The sequence below is a fragment of the Mus pahari genome, chromosome X, assembly GCF_900095145.1.
Source record: "Mus pahari chromosome X, PAHARI_EIJ_v1.1, whole genome shotgun sequence".
NCBI classification, from domain to species: domain Eukaryota; kingdom Metazoa; phylum Chordata; class Mammalia; order Rodentia; family Muridae; genus Mus; species Mus pahari.
The window spans coordinates 62,232,266-62,253,484 of record NC_034613.1 but is presented as its reverse complement, the minus strand read 5'-3'; the positions used below and the strand labels follow the sequence as shown (position 1 = coordinate 62,253,484).

The 21,219-nt window shown below is 48.8% G+C and overlaps 1 protein-coding gene and 1 pseudogene across 1 annotated transcript; one reads left to right on the top strand and one right to left on the bottom strand.

The window, feature by feature from the left end:
- Window positions 1-4,879, top strand: part of LOC110314344 — a 9,016-nt pseudogene extending 4,137 nt beyond the window's left edge.
- A 2,117-nt stretch (window positions 4,880-6,996) lies between these two features.
- On the bottom strand, window positions 6,997-9,836 carry Dusp9 (dual specificity phosphatase 9). Its single transcript, XM_021188441.2, has 4 exons — window positions 9,624-9,836; window positions 8,586-9,056; window positions 7,599-8,054; window positions 6,997-7,322 (listed from the first exon to the last, which is right to left on the bottom strand). The coding sequence occupies exons 2-4, from the start codon at window positions 9,019-9,021 to the stop codon at window positions 6,997-6,999; spliced, it is 1,218 nt and encodes a 405-aa protein (XP_021044100.1). The 5' UTR covers window positions 9,022-9,056; window positions 9,624-9,836.
- Between the last annotated feature and the right edge of the window lie 11,383 nt (window positions 9,837-21,219).

Genomic DNA, 21,219 nt, shown 5'->3' with positions numbered 1-21,219 from the left:
TAGCTCTGGCTGTCCTGGTACTCACTTGGTAGACCAGGCTGGCCTCGAACTCAGAAATCCGCCTGCCTCTGCCTCCCGAGTGCTGGGATTAAAGGTCTGCGCCACCAGGCCCGGCTGAAAATTACAGATGGTTGTGAGCCACCATGTGCTTGCTGGGAATTGAACTCAGAACCTCTGGAAAAGCAGCCAGTGCTTTTAACCGCGGAGCCATCTCTTCAGCCCTGTTCTTTTCAAAACTGTTCTGACTATTGTATGTTTTTTGCATTCCCACATGACTTTTTAACATTAGTTTGTCAATTTCTTCTGATAACCTGTAAATTGTGATGGACTGAATGGGTTCGTTCCCAATTCATGTGTTGAAATCCCATTTCTCACTAGAATTTTAATACTTGGAAACTGGGCCTCTAAGAAAGTAATTAATGAAGCCATCAGGATGGCTGATACTATCAGTGTCCTTATAACAAACACCAGAGAGCTTACTTGCTATCTTTCTCCACAGGCACATAATGAAGAGATGCCAGGTGAGGACACAATGAGAAGCTGATTGGCAGCAAGTCATGAATAGTGTAGTGTCCTTGCCAACCCCTGAACTAACTAGCTTGAACACTGATTTGAACCCAAGAAGATAGGAAGGGAGACTTGTTATAGTGAAATAACTTGGAGTTCTGTTTTAGTCAGAGTTTCTATTCCTGCACAAACATCATGACCAAGAAGCAAGTTGGGGAGGAAAGGGTTTATTCAGCTTACATTTCTACATTGCTGTTCATCACCAAGGAAGTCAGGACTGGAACTCAAGCAGGTCAGGAAACAGGAGGTGATGCAGAGGCCATGAAGGGATGTTACTTACTGGCTTGCTTCCCCTGGCTTGCTCAGCCTGCTCTCTTATAGAACCCAAGACTACCAGCCCAGAGATGGCACCACCCACAAGAGGCCCTCCCACCCTTGATCACTAATTGAGAAAATGCCTTACAGCTAGATCTCATGGAGGCATTTCCTCAACTGAAGCTCCTTTCTCTGTGATAACTCCAGCTGTGTCAAGTTGACACAAAACTAGCCAGTACAAGTGCTGAAATCACAATTGACTCCAGGGAATTCGACATCCTCTGCTGATCCCGTGGACATTCACATATATGTTTCCACACATATACATAAATAAGAATAAAATAAAATCTTTAGAAAAATGGAAAATACATTTTAGAGAATGGTTTTATTCAGGGTTGGGAGTGAAACTCAGAGCTTTGTGCTTGCTGGACAAGCACTGTATCAACTAAGCTACATCTGCAGCCTCAAGCCATTACTTTTTAAAGCCAGGTGTGGACTTTTTAGTGCATAATATTGTTTGTCTTTCTGTACTTTGAATATATCACTCTAGTGCCTTTTGACGTACATTGTTTCTGACCAAAAATCAGGTGTTAAATTGTCTTTATGGGTCCCTTTTCTCTTGGTACTTTCTCAATTTTTGTATCTTTGTCTTTTTCTTTAAAAGATTTATTAATTTTATTTATTTATTTATTTATTTATTTATTTATTTATTATATGTAAGTACACTGTAGCTGTCTTCAGACACTCTAGAAGAGGACGTCAGATCTCGTGATAGGATGGTTGTGAGCCACCATGTGGTTGACTGGGATTTGAACTCAGGACCTTTGAAGGAGCAGTCAGTGCTCTTAACTGCTGAGCCATCTCTCCAGCCCTGTATTTTTGTCTTCAAACAGTGATTGTGAAGAATCTATAAGTGGCTCTCTTTGTGTTTGCTATGATTGGGATATACTTTAATTGTGTACCCCTCAAAGGTTTATGTGATAAAAGACTTGGACTCCAGGGTGGCAGAACTAGAAGGTGGTAGAACCTTTAAGAGATGGAGCCTGCTAGAGGACCTTAGGTTATTTGGGATGTGCTTCTGGGAAGTAGTTCAGTGTGACCTGTTGAGGTCTAGGATGGGTTGTTATAAAATGAGAAAGGCCCCCATAGTCTCTCTGTTCTTTATTATTATTATTTTCTTTATTTACATTTCAAATGCTATCCTGAAAGTTCCCTATAACCCCCCTGCCCCTGCTCCCCTACTCACCCACTCCCACTACTTGGCCCTGACCTTCCCCTGTGCTGGGTCATATAAAGTTTGCAAGACCAAGGGGCCTCTCTTCCCAATGATGGCCGATTAGGATTAGGCCATCTTCTGCTAAATATGCAGCTAGAGACACAAGCTCTGGGGGTACTGGTTAGTTCATATTGTTGTTCCACCTACAGGGTTGCAGCCCCCTTCAGTTCCTTGGGTACTTTCTCTAGCTCCTCCATTGGGGGCCCTGTAATAAGGAACAAAATACCCATGAAAGGATATAGGTACAGAGACAAAATTTAGAGCTAAGATGAAAGGATGGACTATCCAGAGACTACCCCATCCGGGAATCCATCCCATCATCAGCCACCAAACCCAGTCTCTCTGTTTTTGTCTTGATATGCGATAGTCACTTGTGCTATTGCTATTTCTGCTCTGAGCTGATGCAACTTAGTGGTGGCCCTTGCCTCAGAGTCTTCTTTATGCTCTTTCTACTTTGAATTTTAAAACTATGACCTAAATTAACCTCTTTCCCTCATTATTAACCTCTGTGAGATATGTCTTTATAGTGAAACATTGATTGATACCCAGTTTTTCTTAGTAGGGTTTATTAAATTTCTTCCATCTGATTATTTTTCATAAAACTTGGGATTTGCTTTTTTTCAAGTATTTATTCTGCTCATGAAGTGTAGTTATTTCCTCCCAATAGAAACACTTCTTAGAAAGCTCAGGAAGTTCTTGAAATAAGGTTCGCAAGGCTCCTCCCCAAGATTATATAAGCAGTGATCAATTTCTCCACCCCCCCCAAGACTTTTGTTTTTTGTTTTGTTTTGATCTGTTTTGTTTGATACAGGGTTTCTCTGTGTAACCCTGGATGTCCTGGAACTCCCTCTGTAGACCAGGCTGGCCTCCAATTCAGAGATCCATCTGTCTCTCTGCCTTCCATGTGCTGGGATTAAAAGCATGTGCCACCACCACCCAGCCAAAAATTTGTTATTTTTATGTGCATGTGTGGGCTTGAGTGTATGTATGTATGTGCACAATGTGCATAAAATGCCCCATAGAGACAGAAGACTCCATTGGGTTCCTGGGAACTGAAGTTATAGGTGGTTGTGAGCTGCCTGGGAACTTAACCCAGGTCCTCTGCAAGAGTTACCCACTGATAACTCTCTAGCCTCAGCAGCAAACAGTGTCTGAGTAGAGATTCTCCAGTAGGCCAAGCAGCCTGCAAGTTGTTCAGGGAGCTCTTGGAAGTAACTCCCTTTAAGTACTCCTCAATAAACTCATTGGTCCACTAAGCTAGAGTTGGGTAAATTGATTATTTGATATGCTGTCGGGGAATGAATACATGTTTATTCCCATCTCCCCTAGGAAGAGTTATCAGCAGCTTGTTTCTCTTTCTTATTCTTTATATCCCCAATTACATACCTTGGATGCTTAATGCTGTCCCATGGATCATGTTACACTTTTTATTTATTTCAGTGTTTCTATTTCTTTATTTCACTCTTGAGTTCTGCATTAATAAAGGGTTTTCCTTCATCATTCATGTTTTCTTCTCCTAGTCTGGAATTAGTGTACTCTATATTCTTTCTAGAGGTTGCTTTAGAAAACTAGTGTGTGGTCCATTGCAGAAGGATTTGAGAAGTTAACACCATGCTATACAAAGGCAAAGCAGCTGAAAATGAAGCACTCTTCCAAATCCATCAACCACCTGCATCAGGTTGGAGTGGGGCAGGCACACATAGGAGCCCAAGGAACTCATGCTTCACCCAGGACAATTGAAGATGTGCTCCACAGAAACTGCTGAATTTCGGAAAGTAGAAAGATCAGACAATTAAAACTTGCAGTTTTGTATGTTCTTGGGAACTTTTTCTTTATAAGCTAAGTAGGGCTCCAATAAAGAACAAGCTCATGCTTCTGGCAGGGTGGGGGGGGGTGGGGAAGAGAACCTAGGCATTCTTTTAACAAGCCCTGCCCTCAAAAAAAAAAAAAGCTGCCACTGCTGGGCTTTATCAAAGCTTTTGTGGCAGGGGTGTGTGGATGGGGGAAGGGAATCCTCTGTGGTCATCCTGTCATCCTGCCTCACCTTTGGGGAGACAGAATCTGAGAAGCACAGGCCAGAGGCCTAGGCTCCCCAAGACAGACCACTATAAAACATGGCCTCTCCCTGCCACTTCAGTATTACACTACAGGAGACTTACAGTGATTCCTTTCTCCTGGCAATTAGGGAGTGCTATTTTTTTCATTCAACTTTGACCCAAATCTAAGTTCAAGATAAGTATGCATACTCATTTGTTTCTGTAGGTGTATTTTTCAAGGTCATCTACTACATTTGCTGCTGTCACGAATTACCATAAATTTAGTGACTTAGAGCAGCATTTTGACTGCTATGGTGGTAGCACTTTCATGTCATTCTGGCACTTGAGAGGCAGAGGCAAGAGAATCAGAAATTCAAAGGTATCCTCAGCCTCACAGTGGATTAAGTAAATTCGAAGACAGTTAGGGTTGCATTTTACCATGCCAGAGAGAGGGGAGAGAAATAAAAATAATCTCATAGTTTTATATACTAACAGGTATGGGAGGCTTCATTCCTGTAGAGGCTCCTGGTCGCAGGCTGTGCCCCCAGGCAGTTTTGAGCTCACTGGGGGCTTTTTTTCTCTTTTGTCTCAGAGCCTTTCTCTTATTTTCTTATCAGCTCAGGCATTTGGCCACAGGATTTTAAATTTGACCCACACTTCAGGGCTTTTGGATAAGGAGTGCTACCTGAACATCTTGTTCTTAGGAACAAGGTTCCTAAGTCCATTGCTGCAGTTGGGATCTTGAATGTCTCTCAAAAATCCATGTTTAAGGATTTGAGGACTTAGTCCCTCAAGTGGTATATATACTGGGAAGTGGAGCCCAGTGGGAGGGGAGATGTCTTTTAGTCTTGAAAGGTTTTTGGGGATTCCAGCCCCCTTTTCTTTCTCTCTTTTCCCTCTTGGTAATGAAGCATCCAATTGTGTTTCATTACACAGTCCCTCCATTTGGTGTTGCCTTGTCACAGGCCCAGAGTGAAGGAGCCAACCAGGCATGGCCTAGAACACTGAAATGAGAGCCAAAAATCAATCTTCTCTCTCTACAAGCATATTGCCTCATATATTTCTTGTGCTATCTGGAAACCTGACTAAAACAACCAAGTCTCCATTACATTCTCCTCTATACGGGCTCTCTGCCCACTCTCTGCTGCTTCCCTTCTGCTTTATCTCTAAGCTTTGAAAATGCAGCTTGCTAGACTTTCCAGCTGTAGCATGGAGAAGGCACTGGCAGTGTTGAGTGGAGCCTTACCTGAAAATTAGATGAGCCAGTGATGTACCTAACATTTCTGATGGGCCAGTGAACACTGGGCCTTAGGCCTCCTCCTACCTTTGCCCAGGCTTTTATAGCCTTGATTCCACATTATATGATATGCATAGCCCATGTCCATTCCCTCAAGTCCTGGGCACCCACAGCAAAGCATGCAGGCCACCAACTTTGACTCACAGCTTGGAGGTCACTTGCAACTTCATGACTAAATTTGGAGTATTTGGTTCCCTACTCTGTGGTACTGGCCACACATTGTATCACATTCCCCTCTGGAAATGCAGCTGCAAACATGCAGCTTCTTCATGTATGGCTCATTGCTGTACCCAGCTCTCTGAAGTGTGTGCTAGAATAGTTCAAATGGGTTGTGAGAAACCTGGTAGCCAATAGGCAGTGTACATAGATGGGGAACGATGGATTGGTGAAGGGCAGGCTTCCCTTTCCTTTCCCTCCCTTCCCAAAGGAGTCCAAGAAGCAACAACCTCTCTGTTCAGTACCTTAAATAAACTGTTTATTCAAGAGTAACAATGAAAGAATGTGATTATGATGTGGATTACAAAAACAAAGAAGCACAACCTTTTCCAGGTTCAAAGACAAGATGGTCCTGCTGCCACAGGTATTGCTAGCTCCAGGATGAGTATGTGAGTGGGCTAGTGTGTGTGTGAACACACACACACACATACACACACTGTCTACAACGGGGTGTGGACTGCAATGAATGACCATGTGTGTCTGCAGCTTGGTCCCTTCCCTGCCCCCCATACCAACAGTGGCTGTGTGAGACTCACAGTAGCAAAATTGAGGCCTTCATCTTTCCCTCCCTCCCCCTCAGCTCTAACTCTGAGACCCCATCTCCTCTGGTGGCAGTTTGACTACCCTCAGTCACAAAGAGTCTCAGTGATCCTGTCAAGACATCTGGGGGAGGAAGAAAGAAACAGTCAGGGCACCAGATGTGTGGCTGGGATCTCGCCCATTGGCTCCCAGGCCCATGCCCTCCCATGTGACACTGCCCAGCAAAAAGCCACCCAGAGAGGCTGTCTCTGTGGATTCGGAGAGCAGCCATTGTGTCTCTGGGTTCACACCTCACAGCTCCAAGAAGTCTAAGTCCTAGTGAGAGAAGGAGTCTATATGAGTCAAAGTTGTCTGCTCCCACAGGTGGACATTTGGAGACAGGTATGGAACCAAGAGCAGGTTCCTGTGGCAAAGAATGATACACTCTTCCTGAAGATGAAACAGCAAGAAGGGCCCAGGCAGAAATCTGGAATGGTCTCTTGGATAGGAAGCCCCACTCCCACCCTGAAAAAATAAAGTAACAGTCACAGAAGAGGCAGGTTCTGGAGCATGGTCCCGCTCTAGAGCGGTGAGGGTCGGGCCCGAAGCCCCGGGCCCACCCATAGGCACGTGTAATAGAATCTGGGGCTGGCCTTGAGTGGGTGGGGCAGGTTTCTACTCTGTTCCTGCCTTGCTCCACCATTCCCATATGAGGTATTGAGCTTTCCCTCCCCCCTTTCCCGTTCCCCTCTCCCTGCTTATGGCTGCATCCCATCCCTGCTAATACTAGGGGTCATAAGTAGGGACCAGCCCATCAGCTCCATGCAGCTTTATGTGGGGTCCAGCTCAAAGACCCCATCGCTGGTAGGGGTAGTAAAGAAGGAAGGTGGGTCTGAGACAGTGGACTCTGGTCCCCCACTGCCCCGCCCTCCGGCGCGCTTCCCCCTCAGGCGCAGGCTTCGTTCAAAGTCTAGCAGCTGCCCCATAAAGTTGAAGTTAGGTGAGATGTTAGACTTCTTCCGCTTGACCAAGTCGTAGGCATCGTTGAGTGAGAGGTGAAGCTTCTGCATGAGGTAGGCCACGGTGACAGTGACAGAGCGGCTGACCCCTGCCAGACAGTGGACGAGCACCCCACAGTTCTGCGACAAGGCCTCATCTAGGTAAAACAGGACAGAAAAGAACACCCCCCAAGGGTCACCATGAGTGAGACCAAAGCTAAACGAATTTCTGGGGTCATGATCACTGTCTCCCTACCCTACCTAGACCATATCTGGAAGATCTCACTGGTAGTTGACCTGAGCTCCACCCCCACCTCCCCAAGTGTCATGTGGGCTCTGGGAATGGAGTGAGGAGGCCAAGAGGCCAAGAATCAGTCTGGTGGGTGGAGAAAGTGGAGGGGGGAGGGGCAGGGGAACAAGTAGGGAGGACTTACCAATGAATGCAATGGCCTCCGGAAAGAACTGGGACAGATTCTGGCTCCAATGGTCAGAGATGGGGATCTGCTTGTAGTGGAAGTCACCATTCTTCTCAAAGAGGTTAGGAAGGTTGGGGGTGACATTGAGGATATAGCGGATGCCAAGCTTGGCCAGGCTCTCCAAATTGGCTGAATCTCGAGCACTTCCTAGGTAGAGATTGGGCAGGATCTGGACTGGGAAGGGTGGTAGCAGCCCAGCTGGAGGGGATGTGGTGCTCTCAGAATCTAGGCCACAGCTCAAGGTGTCACGATCAGCCTCAGATTCTGCATCAGAGAAATCAGAGCTCAAGCACAGGCCACCTAGCCCCACCACAGGCACTGGGCTAGACATTGAGCCCAGGCCTGAGCCAGCACGACCACTGAAGCTGGTTTCACAAAGGTGAGGACACTCCGCCTGGAACTTGCTGAAGCCACCTGTCAGGAAAGAAGGGCGAGGTCTTACTATTTAATATAGCCTCTGGGCAGCCGAGTATCCCTAGCTGGGGCTAGGGAACTAACACTACACAGCTCTCTGGGGTGGGGGTTGCAGATATTGCCAAAGGGAACACATAAGCCAGCAGATTTGTTTAAACAGGAACACACATGTGCTACCCACCATCACTCAGCATTTGTGACTGTTTCTTTGGATGGTAAGTGCTCAATGCAGCCCTTAGTCTTGGGGCATTATCCTGTGAACCAGGTTGTTTCAGGTCAATTCTCCCCATTATCCAGACTTATAAATGGGCTTGGAGGGATGAAGGACTTGCCCAAGGTCATGGTCAGCTCTGCCCCCCCAAAAGCTGTTGGGCAGGTTATCAGGAGGGAGGCGCTTATCCTACATTTTAGACAAAATAATATTGAGTTTGCTGAAAGATAATTATGAAATCCCCTTGGAAAGAGGGACCTTTTCTCCTGACCTGAGGCCTCTCCAGTGTGCTCTCTCTCAGATCACTGACTCTCACTTACCCTGTAGGTAGTATGCTGGGTAGCCTTCTTCCCGCAGCTTCTGGAGCAGGACGCCCAGCACCGAGTCAGCATCCCACTCTTCAGCCTCCGCTTTAGCCTCCGCTTTGGCCTCCACTTCAGCCTTAGCTTCGGCCTTTGCTTCAGCCTCTGCTGCTTCACGATGGCATTGGCCACGGCCACTACTACCCTGGTCGTACAGGAGCACAGGGGCCGGTGGGGGAGGCTGCAGTGGTGGCCCAGGCAAGAGCGACCGCACCGACATGCTCCCCCTCCGCAGGCGGCGCAGCATCAGCGAGGGCAGGGCCACGCTCAGCGCCCCGCAGATGCGCGCCGACTCATACAGCTCCCGGCTGCGGCAGTCCAGCAGCAGAAGCTGTGGGCGCGGGGAGGATAGCTCCTGACGCAGCCACAGGCATGACCGACTCAGACTCTCCATGGTCGCGCAGTGTCCTGCACGTCGGGCAGTGGGTGCTGTGGAGAGAGGCAAGGCGCGGAGTGAGGGCAAGTTTGTCTCTACTCCTGCAGCGTGGATCAGGCTACTGAGGCGGGAAGTCAACCCCTGTCCTGAGGGCAGGCTCTCAGTGTGCCCGCAGGGACATTCCTCTACCGCTTGCTTCTCTCCTCGCGCTCCACCCACAGTGAGAACACCAAGGAAGGCGCCCCTGGAAAAAGACCCGAGGCTGCCGCCACTTGGGCGCTGCTCCCTGCCCCGCTTACATGGAGTTTTCGTGAGACATACCTCAGAAGATAGCTGGGCGTCTACCGGTCTCTTGAATGAAGTGTTTCTGAAGTGTTAGGAGGACTAAAACCATTTCCCTCCACACCCCTTTTCTGACTTTCTCATTTGCTCTGATCTCCATCACTCCTCAAGTTCAATTTTGGATGTGTGGAGAATTTGGGTTCAAGGCCCGGCTCTCCTCTAAAGCCGGGAAGACCCAGAGAACAAGAGGGTCACCGAGGTTAAGGGCCTCGGCGAGTCCCGTAAGAGCTGACTCGGTCCCACTCCTCCCCACCCCAGGAGAGAACAAAAGGAGAGACCTGGAGCGAGATCCAGAGGCAGGCGACTGAACCCGGACGTCCTGGCCACAGCTAGTGCCACGGCAGGGCGTAGGTATCGTTCATGGAGACGGAGTCCCCAGGCTCGGGCGCTCGGAGAGGGCGGGGTGGTGGAGCAGGCTCGCACGTGGAAGCCAAGCCTCGCGCCACTCGTGCGCTGGCCGCTTCCTGGCAGCCGGATCCAGATTCCACCTTGGAAGGCTCTGCCTTCGGACCGACTAAGTAGCAGCTCAGAGGCGGGACGGGGCGGGGCGGTGGGGCGGGCTCAGGGGGCAGGAGAGCCAACCAGTGCTAAGGAATAGCCTGGTGGGAGTTGCAAGCCGCAGGCTGAGCTAGGGCTTCCACCCAGGCGGGACAGGGTCGGGGCAGAGGCCAAGGGCAGGTCGGGGGCCCAGCAGGGGACATGTTGCAGTTGCCCCTGCTTGGCGCCAGTCTGGTCCCTGAAAGCAGGAAGAGGGGTGGGGACAAAAGCCCAGAGCCCCAGAACCAGAAACTGTCTCAAACAACTCAATAATGCTGAACTATCTGGAACTAGATGGCCCCCATCTGTATAATGGGCTAATCAGAGCCTTCTAATGTATTCTACTGTGAGATGCCACTAAAAAACTGAAGGCCCAAGGCAGCTCCTGGGTATGCTATTTCCATCTGGGCTTCATTTGTACAGACCTAGCTAAAGGTACGCAAGAATTCTGAGCACCCAACTCTAAACTGAGACACTGTGCTCTTATCAGGTGAAGACAGGCGCCTCCCCAAAGCCTCTTTTCCATAACCCCCTGGATGGATCCACGTGGAGGGAAGTCGTTTTATTGCAATATGTCCCCATCCCCATGCTCCTTCTGGCTTTTCTAGTGGCCATGACTATACAAGTCACTGTCCCATTTTCTGAAACTTCAGCTTGTCTCCACCTTGCCTCATTCCAGAGCACTATTCAGTCTGCAAAGGCTGGTGGCCTCCAACCAGCCCACCGGGCAGGTGATGAACAGGAAAGACACACAAGGGCTCCTTGCCTGGGTGTTCTAGTCCAGCAGGACAGACTAACAATAAGCAAAGGCACTGGACCAGATATCGGGGTGATAAGTGCTGACAATGAAAGGAGAGGCAGGGGAAGCTTCTAAAAAAGCCTCATCTGGCCATGTGTCCTTTCTCTGCTAAAAGCCCAAGAAAAGCAAATAACAGTGTTAAAGGAAAACACACAACAGATAAGATAAAGCTCGCACAAAATAATCAAAGGGTTAAGACCCTGTAGATAAATGGGTAAGGAACTCAAGGACTGCATACTCTACCCAAAGGAAGGAATGTGATGGGGTAAGAATATATGGGGAAAGGTTGAAGCTCAGGCATGGAAGGAAAGCCAATTAAAAAAAAAAATAGGGAAATACTTCCCAGGCACTACATTAGTAGAATGTTCTCAAAATGAAAAACGCTAAGTGTTGGCAAGAGCTGACTGGGGCTTGATTATGTTGTGGACAGGTTAGTTGTGGCATGAGGCCATGGATGCAGACAGCTGAAGAGACAGTATCTTACCCTCCCAATCCTGGAGGTTGTGTACTTGGAGGGAGAATCTCCAACAAGAGGGAAATATTGGTATTCCCAGAAATCTAGGTGTGCTCTCCGGAGTAGGCTTTCTAGAGGAAGTGATAGGAACTGCCCTGGGGATGAGCATGGGAGAGAGGCACATCCCCATGAAGGAAAGGGAAGCCTAGGCATCAACAACCAGCTCCATTCCTGTCCACACCTGAAAAATACTTTCCCTACACCTAGTCCCAGGCGCCTGCTGGCAAGCAAGGCCCCAATCCTAGCATAAGATAGGAGAGGATGACTGATGCTCAGTCTCCAAAGTCAGTGCTCAGTGCCCATCGCCTGCGCTGCAGTGCCAGCAAACAGGACAAATGGGAACCTGTTACCAACACCCGCACTGCAGGGCTCCGTGCAGCCAAGCCCCCACCTCACCTGCCTCCACTAACACCCCCACACACACACTCCCCGCAGCCTCTGCTGGAGCGCTGGCCCCGCCCCTCTCCCACTTCTGGATTCTCAGGCGGACAGGATTTGGGGAAAGCCGCTGCACGTGGGGCCCTTCCCGTCCCCCTTTGGCGGGTGGAGTCAGGCGAAGCACTCACCACTCGCCGCAGGGTGGGCACTGAGCCCACTGTTGCCCCCGCTGGGGGCCCCAGGGCTTCCCACTGGCCAGGCCAACGACCCCTCCCCCCCCCCGCCCACTGCGTGCTGTGGGCGCTCTCAGGTCCCCCAGATACCCGAACTGCACTGCTCGCAGCAAAATGCACGATTCCCGCCCGGCTCAGTGGCAGGATTTCAGTTGTCACATGGCCTGGAGCGCAACTCCCAGAGACGTTTCTACCAAATCCAGTATCTTTTCCACAAAACCCACTTTCCGCTGAGAATGGCCTTATGATTTTCCTAGTAGAGCTCCTCGTGGGACTGGGAGTTCCTCCAAGGCAGGAACGGGTGTGTGCCCAGTCCCAAGCTGACCTGAGACCCCCAATGAGGGACTGGGTGCTTGCAGAAGAAATGCTCATTAACAAAGAAGGCATGAATGAATGAAACTAATTGTTGCCCGGAGGAGACCAGGAGGGTGCTGCTCCTGCTTTTTCCTTCCACTTAGCACACACTCCTCCCAGACATTCACAAGCACACGTGCACACATAGCACTTCTTAAAGCATACACACAGGTTGGGATACAAATAGTGTATGTTGACTCTTTTTTTTTTTCAAGACAGGGTTTCTCTGTGTAGTCCTGGCTGTCCTGGAACTCACTCTGTAGACCAGACTGGCCTCGAACTCAGAAATCCGCCTGCCTCTGCCTCCCAAGTGCTGGGATTAAAGGTGTGTGCCACCACGCCCGGCATATGTTGACTGTTACAGAAACAGCCCACTATACGCTGGACCCCTTTGGTCCCAGCTAGATCTCCATTTCAATCTCTCTCTCTCTCTCTCTCTCTCTCTCTCTCTCTCTCTCTCTCTCTGTGTCTCTCTTCTTCCACACCCACGGCCCCTTGCCTCCACATCTAAGTACTGTACCTTGAGCCTCAAGTGCCTTCTTTATTTCTTAGGTCAAATCAGTTTCTGGGGAATCTCAAGGCCTTTTAGGGAGGCACCTGGTGTCCCAAGCTAGTGAGCCACTGCCTCGCGGGGATGCCACCAAATGCTGCAGCCTTTAGAGCCCATGTGCCAGGTGTTAGGGGTGGGGGGTGGGAGGGACTCAGAGACATGGAGGGGATGTTGAGGGCTAGTTGCTATGGGGGCAGAGCGGGATGCTAAGGACCTAGTAATCCAGCAGGTGTTTCTGTATGTTGGGGTGTTGGGGATGCTGGGGGATTCTGGGGACTGGGGAGTGTCAGCCGCTGGGGTATGCATTTGTGTTATAGTGGGTGGATTACAGTGTTTCTGTACTGTCGGGGTGAGTTCTGTAATGGGCATTTGGGAAGTTTGTGATGGTAGGGGCAGTGTGTGTGTGTGTGTGTGTGTGTGTGTGTGTGTGTGTGTGTATGAAAGAAAGAGAGAGGGGGGAGGGGAGAGCAGTATGCTAGTGCAGACATCCTGGGATGTGTTGGCACTGTGTCAGCACCTGGGTGTGTACTGGGGCGTGGCAGAGTATGGGATGATGTTGGTGAGTTAGGAATTGTGGTGAGTGGTGGGGTAGGGAGCTGCTGATATGTACAGTACAGAAACCTGTGTGTCCATGACTGCGAGGCTGGTGGAAATGGCAGGGGACATGGAAGATGCACGGGCAGGGTGGCAGGGGTGTGTAGTCATAGGACCAAAAGGGTCATGTAGATTCTTGTTCCCCAGAATGCCCCGGGGCCTTTGGGATGTGGCTGGCAGGACTATGGGGGTCCACGGTGGAGGAACATACTTGGGGGTAGGCAGCAAGGAGGGATGGGGGGGCAGGGCTCCGCATGCTCTGCTCACCTCTGCTAGCCTCAGCTTGATCCCTGACTCTGTGCGTCGTGACCAGGAAGTTTCCGTAGCTCAGGCAGTAAGAAGCGCTGCTGTCACTGGCAAACGCCACCAGAGCTCCAGGCGGCAGCCTCGGCGGCCTCGCCTGGAGCTCAGGGGCTGCTGGTGGCTACTGCAGCTGCGGAGGGAAACTCCAAATCCCGCCTCCACCTCCGCCTCGCTGTGGCCGCCTCCTCCCCTCCTGTGACGGTCTTCTCCGCCCTGGAGAGGCTCTGTCGCCAGCGGAGCACTGGGAAGGATCAGGGAGGGACCCAGGCCTGTCCAGCATCGCCCTCTTCCTCCTACACCCCACCCACCTTCTTCCTACCTGCAAGCCCTTGTCCTCTTCAACTTCTACTTGATTGATGATGTGCCCTGTGGTCCCATGTGCCCCTTATCCCTGTAACCCGAGCTTGGGCCAGAGTATATAGGGAGATTTGACAGTGGTCTGCATTTGGTTTGGGCAGACATTGCACAACAGTCTACACTGGCATCCTTGCTTCTAGCAGAATGAAGGGGCCCAAGAGGGAAAGGACATATGGCTTGGTTACCTCCAGTCCCCACAATGGAGTGGGTGTAAAGGTATGACTGACAGTGCTGCAAATCCCCTACTCCAGGTACCCTGTCACTGTTTTCCTTCATTCTCAATGTGTCTAATAGGAATAACATATGAGCTCCAGTGCCTGGAAAGGGTGGAGCTAAGACATTGGGGGAAGGCCTGGGAGCCTGTGGGGAGGATGTTGGCACTAGGTCCCATTTACTTTGTTTCGCATCACAGGTCCCAAGCATTCTCATCTAGGACTTTATTTTATCCTCATATCAGTATTGTGGAAGTCAAGGGAGGCATTTCCCATGTTACAGCTAGGTCAACCGAGGCAGTGGTTGGAAAGGGGTGCCCAGTAATGTGGTGAAGCTATACTAGCCTCAAGTTAACTGAGTCAGAAGTCTAGAGCCACAGTTAAACACTTGCACAGGATAGCAGCTGGTTCCAGGACTCAATTCTAGCTTTGGGGGGGGGGAAGGACTCAGAAAAGCCTGTTCTTTCCAGGGTTCCCAGGGGAGTCATGTGTGAGCTCAAGAAGTTCTATCCCAGGGAGATGCTGAGAACCAGTCTTTGGTCAGGCACTGCCAAGGGCTGGCTTCTTTGCTCATGAGGAGCAGAATCCAGTGAGACCAGGCAAGCTGGGATGCCAGCAGTTTCATGGATAGGGAGCAGCCAAGAGAGGCCTGGCTGCTGGACTGCTGGACTGTTGGAGTGTTGGCTTGTGTCTGCAGCAGAATTCCCCTGAGTCACTACCCCTGCAGAAGAGGGAAAGTAGCAGCTTGGCTTCCAGCAATCAAGTCTCCCATCTCTGAGATTTGGTTTCTTGGTCTGTATATTTGGGAAGGGAAACAAGATCCTGTAATCTCCAGGTATGTTTTACAGCAGTATTAGACACTTTGAGATGAAAATTTCAGCCGGGCAGTGTCACCCATGTCTGGGCCAGCTCTGCCACTCTAAGATGCAGCAGTTCTTTGACTAAGATCAAATTGTAACTGTTAAGGCACCCTTTTTGTTTTCAGTCCCAATTCTATGCCACACTCCAAGTTAGTGGAACTGCTGGAGAGGAATGTGAAAGTATCGCTACTGTACCTGAATTTTCACAATCACATTCTGAATGTCTCTTTCATGTCACATTCCTGGCCAGAGCCTCAAAGAGCCCACCAAAGCTAGTCACAGGATCAAGTTCCAGTGAGAGTCTGGCCACTTTCTGGAAACCCCTTGCTTGGCCTCTGGATGTTGTGACTTCAGAGCTTAGATTGGCATTACCTGTCCCTTCTGTTGGTAAGTGGTCGTTGAGTCATGTTTATAGGAGGAGTAGTGTTGAGAAATCATGTCTTCCATATTTGTGACATCACCCTTGTTCAGTAGTATCATGGAGCAGGGCCTGTTTTCCATGCTCACACTATCAAGGATACCTCTCTGCCCACACCATTGACCAATGTCCACATACTGATCCATATCCTAAGGTCTCTGTATCAGAGACACTGGGCCCAGTTACACTCTGGGTGGCTTTCTTTCAGTCACTCAGAACATATCTCAAATTTCCATGTCTCAGAGGCATATCTGTCACATACTGTTTCCCAGTGACAGCTATATCTGCTGCTAGGCTGTCTGATAAAGGCTCTGAAGGCCACAAGAGTAGCCTCCAAAGCCTGCCTTCAGAGCAAGGAGGTTTATATTTAGAATATGCTTTCTGTCTTAGAGAAGTTTGTCTCCCTGCCCCAGCCCTTACTGATATGTGCTTCATCTTCCATTTTCTGCACACCTAGTTTCTACCTGTTAACTGATCACCAGCATTGTCTTCACCTGAATTCTGTTCACTGTCTTTGGCTCTCAAAATCTTTCCTGCCAAGCATCTCAGGATCTGTCTTGCCATCTATCTATGCTTACCAAGTAGCCCTATTTTAACTTCTGGTTTTCAAGGTACTCCTGTGGGTACTAAACATTTTCCTGCGTGCATCTCCCCAGAGTCCAGGCCAGGCAGCATTAGTTACCTTTCTGTCTGAGACTCCTCCCCTGTGGTCAGACTGCAGGGTGGTGGAGGTACTCTTCCATACCTTTGGCTGCCAGATTTGCTCCTCCTAGTGATTGGGCTTCTGCTTCCCTCCCTCCCCATCCTTCCCCAGGGTAGATGACTCTGATAAGGGATGGGCAGGAGGGAGAGGGAGTGGGGAGGTCTGGATATCACAGAGCATTGCAACAGTTTGCCTTCTGGCCACCTGGTGTTTAGACTCACAGGAGCCATTTGCTTGTCCTAGGTCAGTCTCTTCATCCGTGCCCTTCAGTCCACCAACCAGCACAGGCCCCCTACTTTGGCCCCACCACCCTGCTATCTTCCCATTGCCATACACACATACCATCTTTCCTCCCTCACCAAGTCTTCTGAATGCTGCCTCACACTGGTTCCCAGAAGTTTTGGGGCCTGGATGGAATTGTTTTCCAGCCACTGTACCCAGGGCCACCCATTCTCCAACCTGCCAAGATGGCCACAACCTAGCTCTGTGGTCAGGCCCTCTTCAGCTGCATTGATACTCAGCTACAGTGTCTCTTCCCCCAGCTGACCAGGCTTTTGGCTTGCTTTCCCTCCTCCTGGCCAGTTGCCCCAGTCTCTTTTTCCATGCCTTCTAATGTCTCTGTATATGACCTCCACATACAGATTTTGAAATTTTATACATATATCCCCTTGGCCCTGTCAAGTCCTGTGCCTCCTGGCCTATACTGTTCTGTCTTCAGCCTAGCTTCTTCCCAACCCCCATTCCCATCCCAAAGCCAGAGGGATTGTCTTAAGACAGATACTAAGCTACTCCTCCCTTTTGGGCCCCTTAATGGTCCCTTGTGGCCTTGAGAACAAAGTCCAGTTTGCAGGTCCTACGTGACCTGGCCCTTGTGCCCCTCTGGCCTCCCCTCTCCCACTTCCTCCCTGCCCACATTCCAGCCCCAGCTTTTTATTTGCAGTTTCCAGAATATACTGGGATGCTTAGTGTCCCTTTGCCTTATTCTACATAAGGTCACATTCTGAGGCTCCAGGTGGACTCATGTTTTGTGAGGCCACTGTTTAGCTTAGTAATTCCTCTTCCTGACTTTCAAATTCACATCAACAGCATGTAGAAAACAGATTTTTCCACCTCATCCCTCCTATCTACTCTGTCTACTCTCACACAGTCTACCTGTCTTCCAGGAAATGGTTCACTTCTTTTTTAAACTCCAGCTGTACCAACCTTGGGAAAGGGCCATCTCTGTCTGTCTCTAGTATCTCTAGTAGTCTGGCTCCTGGACGTGTTCTAACAAGGTGGGTAGAGCCCAGGAATGAAAAGAGTTGGAAGCTTGAGACTCCTGCCTTATAGGACACATAGGCGGTGTGTAGCTGTACAGGGCAGTGAACAGCTAATTTCAGGCAGGGCCTGGGATCTGGGACCACAAGCTGTTGCTTTGTATCCTACCACCATTCCTGGAAAAGAAAGTGGACCTCAGAAAACTGTACTCTATGACTAGGCCTGAACTAGGCTGCCACAATATGGAGGGCCCCAAGAATGGAGCCCACCTCTAGGAGACCTCCATCCATAAATAGTAATTCCAGCACAGTCCCAGTCCCCGGGCAGCTGGCTTCAGTATCTGCTGTCATTTGCCTGAGGCTACCAATTCTGCCCATGCAGTCAATAGGCACTTTGTTGCCTTATTAACTCTTGTGGTCTCATTCTGCCTCTAGGCGAGGATTCCTAGTCTCTGGGGTAGGCCCTGATAGTTGTCTTCAAATCTCTGTCTCCTGTTCCCTGGTATGCCCCAGAGCCTGAAGGCACTGCCTGGCAGTCTCAGAGGCTCCAGCCTCTTTGGTTCTCCGAGTCCAGGCTCCCCCCCCCCCCCCCCCCCCCCTCCTTTCCCATTGTTCCTCACCTGTTATTAACATTGCTAGGCTCAGCAGCAGAACTCCAGTCTTTGCTTTTACCCCTTTCCCTCTCAGAAAATATTCAGTCAATTCAGGCTGCCTTAGCTTCCTCATCCCCAGTGTTTTCACCTTCTATCCCTTCAGCTGGTGCCTGGTATCTCTTCGGGACCTCAGGGCACTTCAGATGGCTAGGGCTGTCTTGAGAGGCAAGTGTGTGCTTGTCAAGGCTTTGCTGGCCACAGGCCTCGCCTTCCCTCTTCAGCTGGCCAACCCCTAGATACTGTAGGAGGAGGACAAGCTGCTGTATTATTATTACATTGGTGGTCCCTGAGAAACCTCTGTCACAGGTTCCATGACCAGTTAGCCTGAGACCTCTGTTCTGTTACTAAGGAAACCATAGTGAGTGGTTGTCCTGTCTAGTGTTCTGGGCTTGCTGTGTTTTACTAAAGAACATGAGACCTATAGCCAGAGAATGACAGCATGACCACACATGTCTGTTGTATAGGCACAGGTCTTCCCAGGGACAACAATATACTTCCTGTCCCACTAAGGCATACTGGCAAAGAGGTTGCCGGTTGAGAACACTGAGGCTGTGGGAAAAGGAAGTTGGGGCTAGGTAGAGAAAATGGAAGGGATCTGTCAGAACACTTGGGGTGCATTTTGGGAAGGAAAATGCCAGAAACAAAGCCTGGGACAGAGCAGCAGGAAGCTGGGAGTGAACAGTGACAAGCATGTAAGGGGAAGTGGGCAAGGAGGTTAAACTGACCATAGGTGGGAACAATAACATTGAGAGACCCAAATTCTCTAGTGTAACAATCATAGAGAGCTTATCATGGGTTGTTTTTCATATACTGAAGTCCTGACGTCCAGTACCTGGGAATGTGACTTTATTTGGAAATCAGCTCTTTGCAGATAAAGTCAGCAGGATGAAGTCAGACAGAAAGGCAGTGGGCTCCTAATCCATTAAGACCCATCTTACAAAAGAAGGGAATTTGGACTCAAACACAGGAAGATGTGAAGATGAAGGCAAAGATCTACAAGACAAAGCAGACCAAAGGTCACCGACCAACCAGTGGAATCCAAGCCAAGGCCAAAAACACATCATCCCATGAGTCTTCAGGGGCAGAAGGTCCTGTCAATACCCATGTCTAGGACTCCTGTCCTTTGGACTAGGGGAAAAATAAATAAATGTCTGTTGTTTTAAGGCTCCTTGTGGGTGGTATTTTGCTACCATTGCTCTAGAAAACCATTTCAAAAATGTTTTCTCATATATAATATCACTTAATTCTAAGATATCTATATGAAGTAGATGATCTTAATGTTTTTATGGTGAAAACACTGGGACTCAGGACTTTTGAGTGATTTAACCAGGATTATTTAATCAGACCGAGATATTCCCAGAACTGAGTTCAACTCTTGAGACTTATTGTACAGCTGGAGAAATTTAAGAGCTCTAAACACCTGAAGATTCCCAATTCCCAATATATTCAGATTTTTATCCTGGAATTAAAAAAATTTGTATGTATGTATGTGCATAAGGGTGTATATTCCACGAGTGTATAAGTCAAATGATAACTTTTGGGACTCAGCTTTCTCCTTCCATCTTGTGGGTTCCAGAAATCAAACCCAAGTCATCAGGCTTGGCAGCAACCTTTGCCTGCTAATACATCTTGCTGGCCCCCTAATTTAAAAAAAATATTATTAATTCCTTGAAATTTTTATACAGTGTATTTTAATCATATTTACTCAACTCTCGAACTCCTCCCAGATCAACTCTACACCTGTGTTACTTGGGGTACAGCATATTGAAACCACTCAACTTTCATGGTCTCTCTCTTTTCATTCATTTCAGTGTATTCAATTTTTTCTTCTAAAACAAAAGTTTTTCCTTCTGACTTTCTCTTTGTATTAGTCAGGGTTCTCTGGAGAGACAGAACTTATAGAATGAGCTTATCTATATAATACACACACACACACACACACACACACACACACACACACACACAAAGGATTTATTAAAATGGCTTACAGCCTGTGGTCCTGCTAGTCCAGCAATGGCTGTCTACCAACAGAAGGTCCAAGAATCCAGTAATTGTTCAGTCCATGAGACTTGATGTCTCCACTGGTCATTAGAATATGCCAGAATCCCATAGAAGTAAGTTCTAATGCCAGTGAAGGAATGGACCTGCCAGCCAGAGGGAGGGCAATCAGTCAAAGAGAGCAAGCTTCCTTCTTCCATGTTCTTTATATAAGCTGCTTTATACTCAGTAGAAGGTGTGGCCCAGATTAAAGATGAGTCTTCCCATTTCAAATGATTGAATTATAAAAGAAAAAAAAACTCAGATGCTTGGGTTTTACTTAATCCCAGATGTAGTCAAATTGACAAACAAGAATAGTCCCCACACTCTTGATGCATGGATTGTTTATTTATGATCCCTGGGATCAAACCCCGGGTCTTGTGTATGCTGGCAAGCACTCTATTGAGACACATCCACTGCCTGAACAGTAAATTATTTAGAAGTGTGTTTAGATTCATGGTATATACATATTTTTATGTTATTGATTTCTATTTTGTGTTGTGATTGGAGAATACACTCTATGTGATTTCAGTTTTTAAAAAGCTTGTTGAACTGGGCAGTGGTGGCACATGCCTTTAATCTCAGCAGCATATGGGAGGCAGAGACAAAAGAAACTCTGAGTTCAAGGCCAGCCTGGTCTGCAGACGGAGTTCCAGGACAGCCAGGGCTACACAGAGAAACCCTGTCTCAAAAAACCAAACCTAATAATAATAATAGTAATAATAATAATAATAAAGTCTGCCTCATCTTTGTCCCTGAACATCTTGTAGGCAGGACACATTATGGGTCAAAGGTTTTATGCGTGAGTTGCTGTCTTCATCTCTTTATCTCTCCACTGGGAGTCCTGCCTGGCTACAGGAGGTGGCCACCTCAGCATCTATGTCCCTCACTGCCAGGTGTCTCAGCTAGAGTCACCCCTGTAGCCACCCTGGGACCTCTCCCTCACCCCACTTCATCCAGGGTCTCTGGCACATCCTAGAGATTCCCTACCCCCCACCCTGCCCACTGCTGATTTCTGTTCTCTCTCTCCCCTGCTCTCCCTACATCTGACCCTTCACCCCCTTCCCTTCCCCGTCATCACTCCCACACAATTCCCTCCCTCCCTCCCTCCCTCCC